This window comes from Penicillium chermesinum (genome assembly GCF_028974085.1).
Source record: "Penicillium chermesinum strain IBT 19713 chromosome Unknown utg000007l:1.0-2695246.0:1.0-2697696.0, whole genome shotgun sequence".
Taxonomy (NCBI): Eukaryota; Fungi; Ascomycota; class Eurotiomycetes; order Eurotiales; family Aspergillaceae; genus Penicillium; species Penicillium chermesinum.
The window spans coordinates 690,286-699,212 of NW_026695317.1; the positions used below are offsets into that span (position 1 = coordinate 690,286).

Genomic DNA, 8,927 nt, shown 5'->3' on the forward strand with positions numbered 1-8,927 from the left:
GGGATGCAGGCGAAGTTTCGCACGTACTTGTCATCCGTGTACACAGTACGTGTAGTGTACTCTTGTGTGCCGGTAGTCTTAAATTAAGAGCCAATGGCCTGTTATTCAGCCAGTCGGGATTCTTTTCTCTTTTTATAAAAGGCAATCAATGGAGCGTTTGCTACAGGTTGAATAAAAAGAGTACAAAGTACAGTGTCATGCGTAATCGGTACCAGGGCGGTATACCGCTCTGTATGTATGTACTCAACTCCTGGTACTGAAGAACGTGAATACAAGACTGGTCGGGAAGGCGGTGGACAAGCTCCGAGGGCGGAGAAGCGGGAGAAAAAAAAGAGAGGAAATCTCGATATAGAAGTATCAACTCCATTACTTTGAAAAGCCTAAGATGCTCTGCAAACAGTGCCAGATACGAATGCCATTCTGAAACTGTCTTTGATACTTGGGCTTATTTTGACATTTCTTCTTTTCGATTAGTCAAGCTGTCCGCTCCTGGCACTTATTCCGTATCATGCCAGCGCTTGCCAAAGATATATTCGACATGCCTCTAGCTAAAAGGCAGAAGAGGTCGTCGAACGAGGGCAGACAAGTTTCCCAAGCTGGTTCGAAGGTCTTTGCGCCTTTTCGGGTAAGTCGGTCATATATATCCACGCAACACTATTTTCGTACCTGCTAACTCAAAGCGACAACAAGACCTTAGGACTAGTCTCTCCGACCTCAGTGCCATTCACGAGTGTTCGCCTCGGAAAAGCAACTTTTCAGATTACAACTTCAGTGGGTCAATCGCTACAGACTTACGATGTGCGACGAGGCTTGAACTTGGTCTTCCTCACACGACCACAAACACCCGAGATTATCACATCTACATGTGCCTGGCAAGACAAGATCTTTGCCGCATGGGGCTACCTGCGACCTCGATCCCCTGGGGGTATTTGGGTGTTTAAGCGCGGGAAGCGGATTGCCTCACTGCAGGCCTCGGAGCTCGATAGCCCCGTGGAGCGACTCCTGGTGTTCGGTTCGTGGATCGTCGGCTGCTGGGCGGGTGGTCTTGAAGTGTGGAAGACGGAGACCTATGAGCATTATGCGAGCCTGCGGCCCCAAGCCGCTCTAAACTCGTCGACTGGTCAGATTTATGCGGGGTCCATGTGTAACTTGCCGACGTACCTCAACAAGCTCTTTGTGGGGCGTATGGATGGAGGAGTGGATATTTGGAATCTTCGCAGTGGGAAACTTCTTCACACCCTACTTCCACCGACTTCTGATCCCGGCCCTGTCACGGCAATCCAGCCAGCCCCAGCCCTTTCGCTCGTCGCTATTGCCCATAAGAATGGCGCACTGTCAATTCTCAATGTTGAGTCCGGTCAGCTATTGCTATCGTTACGCACCGCTTCTACGAAGGCTCTTCCAGTAACTTCTATTGCTTTTAGAAGTGATGGCACCGGCGCCGGCCATGACGGCCGGAAGTCTGGGGTGATGGCCACCGCCTCTAGTGGGAGTGGAGATATTACTATGTGGGATTTGAATGATGGGGGCCGTATCTCTGGGGTTCATCGCGGCGCCCACAGAGTCACAAAGAGCGGAATGGGTGTCAATAGAGTCGAATTTCTGGATGGTCAACCGGTACTAGTCTCGACTGGTGATGATAATGCCTTGCGAACATGGATCTTCGATCAAACTCCATTTTCGCCTATTCCGAGACCGCTACATTCCCGCGGTGGGCATTCTGGGTCAGTGAATGCACTTGAGTTTCTCCCGCGGCGTCAGATGGGTCTGAAGCGGATGGAAAGTGGCTTCTTAGCGCTAGCAAGGACTGCAGTCTATGGGGCCTCAGCTTGCGCAAGGATAGTCAGCATACCGAGCTGTCCCAAGGCCATATTGAGAGGAAATCTAAGAAACTAGGGTTTTCCGATTCTGGCATGCCAATGGATGACCTCAAAGCTCCCGATGTCACCTGCATTGCATGCTCCCTCAATCGTGACGGTGGGATGGGGGCTGCTCTTTCCGGCTCAATCTGGTCAAACCCAAAGTTCACTGATGCTGAAGCCTCTAATACCACTGGGTGGGAAAGTGTGGTTACTGGACACCGTGGTGACAAGTACGCACGGACGTGGTTCTGGGGGAAGAAGAAGGCAGGCCGTTGGGCGTTTGCAACAAGTGATGGTACCGAAGTGAAGGTATGACAGGCAGTCTCGCAAAATCGAATGCCTAAGCTAATAAATCGATATTAGAGCGTTGCGGTTTCCCCTTGCGGAACCTTTGCTGTCATCGGCTCAGCTGGTGGCGCGGTGGACATGTTTAACTTACAGTCTGGAATTCACCGCCAAAGCTTCCCCTCACGGCCGACTAGCTCTCGAGTCAAAAGTTCTATCCTAACTGGTGCGGATGATTCCAGGCATAGCAAGGCAGTTACAGGGCTTGCAATCGATAACCTCAACAGGACGGTGATCAGCTGCGGCTTGGATGGGAAGGTTAAGGTAAGCACCGATTTTTTGGATCTTATCTCTGCCCTCTTGTGATATGAAGTGTGGGTGCTCACAGGAATCTTCTTTCTAGTTCTGGGATTTGCTTACCGGCGTTTTGGTTCACGAATTAAATTGGCACCCAATGGCTGCCGTGACAGGCATACGCTATAGCAAAGCTAGCGAATTGGTTGCTTTTAGCTGCGATGATCTTTCTATTCGTGTTGTTGATATTGAGACCAGGAAACTCGTCCGTGAATTTTGGGGCTGTGTAGGCCAGGTCAATGATTTCATCTTTTCCAACGACGGCCGATGGATTATTGCAGCATCTATGGACTCGACCCTGCGCATTTGGGACTTGCCGACCGGGCATCTGATTGACGCTTTCCGAGTACCAAATACTTGTGTCTCCTTGTCTATGTCCACGACTGGAGAGTTCCTCGCAACTGCTCATGCAGGCAACATCGGGATCAATCTTTGGAGTAATCGCAGCCTATTCATGCCGATCTCTACGCAAAATATCGACGAAGATACAATTAATTCCGCACCAACAGTATTGGACGAGAGCGGCGCAGGCCTCATCGAGGATGCTTTCACCGATGTCATTGTGACTGACGAGGACGAAGGCCCTATCCTGGCAAACGAGCAACTCCAGAAAGATATGATCACCCTCAGTTTGGTTCCCAGAAGCAGGTGGCAGTCATTACTTCATTTGGACACTATCAGAGTACGTGTTATTTTATCTCATTTCTCCCGGGTAGTTTGGCGCTAACTCGGCGAATACAGGAACGTAATCGGCCGAAAGAAGCCCCCAAGGCTCCGGAGAAGGCTCCTTTCTTTCTCCCATCTCTTCTTGATTCGAGCAATCCCCAGGCCACCTCTCACGCTGTGGTCAAGCCCGATGTCAGCGAGGAAGAGCGATCTCGGGTCTCCAAGATGTCATATCGAGGACTTGAAGCCGCATATACATCTGCTTTGACTCAACTCCTTACGTCATGCCATCACACCGGTGATTTCGGCCCTTTGATAGAGCATCTCAAAACCCTTTCTCCGGCCCGAGCTGACCTGGAAATCCGGTCTCTTGATCCTCGAGTGAGAAATGGGGGTTCCGAGTTAGTCGCTTTTGTTGATGCTTTGACAAAGCGTCTCATCTCTAAGAGAGACTTCGAATTGGTCAACGCATGGATGGCGGTCTTTCTAAAGATTCACGCTGACGCAGTGAGTTTAAGCTCACAGCGAAATGAACCCGAATATCAACTCCTACGCGAGGCACTTGCTGCATGGGCTCGCGAGCAACGAAGGGAAGGCAAGCGGCTCAATGAGCTTGTTGGATATTGTCGAGGGGTGGCTAGTTTCTTGCGATCCTCTCGGTGAAAAAGGCTACTCAAGGTGGATGGCTGCTGACACGCTTTTTCTGGTTATTTCCATAGACTATGTTCCAAACCGATCGATCTGTGCTGGGTCTATCCACTAAGAATAATATGCATTGGTTCCAAGGATCTTCGTACGATAGTGCTGCTGTATGTGCTTTTTGAATTCTGTAGTTTATCGCTCTACGTGGATCCCACAACGGGAGCCTCATGAATTAGTCAGGAATTGATTAAATTCCAGGTTCAAATGTTTCACCCGGGCTAGAATAATCTTCGTCCTTTTCTTCTGTTTTCCCACTGCTTGCATGGATATATAATTGACAGTCTCCACAGAAAATCTCAACTTCAATACTCACCAATTTTCATGCTTCTACCACCTCCTTCTCACATCTGGCACCACTTCCTATGGGGATCCCGTTCCTCACAAAGCATATTCTACCTCACGCAGATCGCGTTTCCTTTGGCAGGGAGAGCAAATCAAGCGGCCTTCCTTGTATGCCGTCCGTGGTCATTGACGGCCCGAGTCTGGTATATCATGTCTACTATCGGCTGCTAGCTTGGCTTGACGCCCCGCCTACTTGCAAAGAGGTCAGCAAGGGTGTAATTCTGTGCCTTCAGCAGCTAAAGGACCACGAGGTTCAAATGTAAAGTAGTCAGATTAAAGATTGATAGGCGTAAGCTCCTATTCGTTCAGACGAGCTAACGGGGTATCTAGACATCAAATATGTTTTGACGGCGCCCTGCCCCTTTCCAAACGGGATATACGGCTTTCCAGGCTTGAAAAGGCCCGCCAGCGCCTGGAGATTTGTCGTCAACGTCCAAGACCGCCTTACGTCAATAAGGGAACCGAAACAGCCACGATCGAGCCCGCCTTCTTGTGGCAAGGCCAAGAGATTTCCTCTCAATGGAAAGACATCCCAGAAAGCCCCTTCATGGTGCCCACTGTATTCAATGATCTCCGCCAATGGTGGAATGGAGAACGTATCCAGGCAGAGTGCGATACCTTTCATCACACAGAAACAGGGTTTCCTTGGGCACGGTTAACAGTCATGGTTTCTGGGGAAGCAGACATCGCCTGCGCCGATATTTCTAGACGTACGGGTGCTGCTGTGCTCACTAATGATTCAGACATGATAATTCATGACCTGGGACCCTGCGGTGCTGTGGTTTTCTTGAATACCATGTACTTGGTTGAAACACATAGTGATGATTCCCTTTCACTGGCAGAGCTTCGAGGGTCAAGAATACAGCCCAGCAGCATTTCCGGTCGCTTAGGCATATCGGATATCAGACGATTTGCCTACGAATTGAAACGTAGCCCCCGAGGTCAATTCACAGATATTTTACGCCGATCCAATGAAGCCGCTGATTCAGGGGAGATTCCAAGGGAATTCATGCACTTCCTACAGGAATACTCTCCTACAGATGGTGGGTCGAGCGTGGGTCACCGTAGGCTACATCCTGCAAATCTCGACCCCAGGCTATCTGAATTGTACTGGCAATATGAACAGCCCGAGCTATTTCGTTCACCGGAAGGGCCACACGTGTACCTAGGCATGTTGTTCGAAGATCACTCAAGGAGATGTGCTTGGGAACAAGGGCGCGCATACCGGGGACTGGGATATTCTCTGCTCAATTTATCTCAACCGCAGTCCCACCAATGCCCAGTGGTGCATGAATTTGTGCGAAGAGGGAAACGTATCGTATCCGAACAGATTACCACCGCCAGCAAGGAAAGCGCAACCGACAATATAGGCCTATTTCGGGAGCGTATTGCTCTGACTCGGGCCTCATTTGGAGCTGTTTCCGCGAGTCAATTCTGGGTACTATTTGCCCTGTTGGATGTATACTGTGATTCACTTGGTGCAAGCATGTTACCACGTTCCATGCATCTCCAACATTTCCTTCAACATGGGCAGCTAGGTTGTCGTCTTGAGTGGGCAGATGTGCATCTGATGGCTCAAGTCCATGCCGTGCTCTATTCACTGAGAATATTGAAGTTGTGCCTTCACGTATACGAGAGCCAGAGCGGCTCGCCTCGTTGGCTATGTATTTTCTCCGACTTCCCTCCGCTACATGTCCTCATGGGATCGTGGAAAGATATGATAGAAGGATTTTCCAAGGATGAAGCCGCTCGCCTCGCTGCTAATCAATTATTCCAAGCCCACATGGACTAAAGGATACTAGGTTTATCCATCATGCAGAGCGGTAAGACACAGGTTTCTAAGCTTTAGGTGCATATGCCCTTTGTACGATTGGGGGGAATTGAGGTCTTCATATTCTTAATGGGTAGGAACTATTATTAGATCCCTAATCTGGGCTATGAATGCTATCGGTAGTAGTATTCCTCGAGCACAACTTAATGACTTGGAAGGATGTCTGTAGAGGATATAAGTAACATGGTCATCTTATCAACGTCGTAGATGTTGCTTGGTGTCTAATACCCTAGAACAAGACACTATTACGAAGTATCTTGCTCATTTATTGACAATGAGCATCGAGTCTCGACCTTCAATCAAATACGGGTTCCATTGTCCATGGAGACACTGGGACCACAGGCGAAATGGGGGAACCATTCGTTGGCTTGTGAACAATAAGCACGAAGTTGAAGTAGCCCAACTGCGAACTGTAGATGAATGAGGCACTTGGCCCTTGGAAATATGATACGTAGTTGGTGTAGAACGGCACAAGGACAGACCAAGCAACTTCTCACTTCTCAGGAGCATCTGGCAGTCGTTCAATAACGTATTTCCCTCGCGCAACACTCATAATAGGCGCTCCGGGTATTTTCCTGGTAGGTGTCAGTGTCGCGCTTTCATGGAAATCCAGAGCGGGGGAACAAACCGAATGCGTCGTTTCAAATCCCGATCGTTGGTAGCAGCAATATAGACACGGTGCTTTACAAGTCGGTCAACAAGGCAATCATCTGCGTATGTGCCTTTGTGGTCGCATTTGATTCTTTGGAATCGAGGATCCTTGGCAACACGTAAAGCGAGTCGATATTTCGGGCCAAGCTTTTCCAGCTCTGCCAATACACAGTCAGTGATAACGGGTATACACTTCGCATATAAGCAGTCCATCATAGTCGGAATAATATCGAGTTTGTGCTGAATGGTATGAGAAATAAAGTTGGTATCGACTAGCACAGAATATGGAGGGGTGAGTGCCGTGTTGTACTGGAAGAACAGAGACGACGGAGCCTGAGGCCTGTTGGTTTTGTTAGATTCAGTTTCTTAAGCTAATGGTTGACTTTGACCAACGCTTCTCGAACCAGATCATCCTTGGTATTTTTGCTTTTCTGCTCGTTCTGGTTCTCCTTCCTGCGAGCAAGTTAGCTTGGGCGCCTAGAGAGGGGGCTGCCGGCTGCCTACAATCGGCTGTCCCGTATGGAAATTGCTCTTTTAGCTTGTGCAAATTTGCGCGTCTTCTTTTGGAGCCCCATGGTGTCTTGAGGGTTAGGCTGAGTTTTGAAGTGAAAGATACAAAGTTTTCTTGGGGGTGAGATAAAGAATCCTTATCGCGGTCGAAAGTGGACCCGCGAGAAAGTATCTCCGAGGCATAACGTTTCTCCACCCAAGTAGGTGCGCCACCTCCTGAATTAAGAGGAAACACTCAATTTTGATAACATGAACCACCCAGATTTTATTCTACTGCCTATTGGGGCATCTATTGGATGTATGCCCAACTACTCCATATAATGAACAAGTCCGAGGCCTCCATATAGAAGGCCGTGGGGACAAAACTTGCCCCGAATTGGAGGCTCTCCAGCTTCTTTCCGACACCTTCAATCGCGCTTCTGGCAACATTTGGGTCCCTACACCGGGTAAGCCTTTTATTTTATGATATCTGGGTCCCTGATTTACACATTTTGAAGTCTATCGCTGGATTTTAGCAGAATAAGGTAAGATTTAGACTACAGCACGATCCGTAAATTAGACATCTTCAAGGCCTACAAAAGCCCAAACCCGACCCCGGCCCGACTATACACGTAGGCCGGGTTTCAGGCCTAGAGTTAGGGCCTACAACAAGCTTCAGGCTTTGTTGACAGGCCCAAAGTCTACACATAGGGCCTAAATAGGCCCCCCAGAGCTGTTAAATAGTATAAACAGTGCTTGATCCTGTAACTACCTAATTTGGCGATGTTATATTGACCCCCAGCTCGTTATTCCGGCCCCCCTTTGGCTAGTTTGACATAGACCTGGCACTCACCCGCGGGTGGGTAAGCGATCGAGTTGTCGACCCTAAGGGTCGCACACCTAGAGGTCCGACCCTCAAGAGGGTTACCCGCGGATGCACCTCAGGGTCGGCAAACAAGACAAACAGGTAAAAAATGTGACTTGCTTACAATATATAAATTATATTGATTTTTTGTATATTTATCTATAATTTTAAATATAGTAATAGAATAAGGAATCCAGAATCAAGAGATAAAATTATAAGAAAACTCTATTTATTAATATATGAATTATTTAATATAAGATATAAAAAACAAAAAAAATATAATAATTACTAAGATCTAAGTATATAGTCGTTAAACAATTTTAAATACTTATATTTTCTACTAGATATATATTGTCACGGGCCAGGGCCTGGCGTTGATTATGTAGGACACGTGACCTTGGTGTACTAATAGCGGAGGACTAGTGTATTAAACTTTTTTTCTTAAGTTTATCGAATATAGTTTGTGGCCTAGTATAGATTGAATTAAGTCTTATTTTAGCTCTTTATATTCGATAAACTTTGCTTGCAGATTAACCAAATCTTTACTGGTTATTGGAGGCCTTGAGGTTGGCGGCCCAAGTGTAACGAATTTATTTCTAGATCGTTATCGATTTAGTGGAGTGCTAGAATAAAGACGTCGACTTAATAGATACGTTAAATTTTAAATATCAGCGAACTATAAAAAGTCTCGAGGTAGTCGGCTTGAGTATATAGCAGGTTATCCCTGAATTATAATTAATTTAGTGGAATAGTAGAACGGAGATGTTGGTATAACAGATATGTCGAATGTTAAATTTTAGTAGATATCGAAAGTCTTATAGTGATCGGCTTAAGTATATAATAATTTAATATAGAATTAAGATTGATTCGATAGATAATA

At 47.3% G+C, this 8,927-nt stretch overlaps 3 protein-coding genes across 3 annotated transcripts; 2 read left to right on the forward strand and 1 right to left on the reverse strand.

Annotated features, from left to right (window-relative positions):
• Window positions 1–508: 508 nt before the first annotated feature.
• Window positions 509–3,830, forward strand: N7468_008979 (rRNA-processing protein UTP21; the record flags this gene model as incomplete). The annotated part of the gene is made up of 6 exons (XM_058478275.1): window positions 509–625; window positions 790–1,711; window positions 1,762–2,171; window positions 2,226–2,471; window positions 2,551–3,183; window positions 3,243–3,830. 6 exons carry the CDS (start codon window positions 509–511, stop codon window positions 3,828–3,830), a joined length of 2,916 nt encoding a protein of 971 aa, XP_058326605.1.
• A 401-nt stretch (window positions 3,831–4,231) lies between these two features.
• On the forward strand, window positions 4,232–6,003 carry N7468_008980 (uncharacterized protein; the record flags this gene model as incomplete). Its single annotated transcript, XM_058478276.1, has 2 exons — window positions 4,232–4,470; window positions 4,542–6,003. The coding sequence occupies 2 exons, from the start codon at window positions 4,232–4,234 to the stop codon at window positions 6,001–6,003; spliced, it is 1,701 nt and encodes a 566-aa protein (XP_058326606.1).
• A 532-nt stretch (window positions 6,004–6,535) lies between these two features.
• On the reverse strand, window positions 6,536–7,268 carry N7468_008981 (rRNA-processing FCF1 family protein; the record flags this gene model as incomplete). The annotated part of the gene is made up of 4 exons (XM_058478277.1): window positions 6,536–6,617; window positions 6,671–7,033; window positions 7,087–7,146; window positions 7,198–7,268. 4 exons carry the CDS (start codon window positions 7,266–7,268, stop codon window positions 6,536–6,538), a joined length of 576 nt encoding a protein of 191 aa, XP_058326607.1.
• Window positions 7,269–8,927: the final 1,659 nt, after the last annotated feature.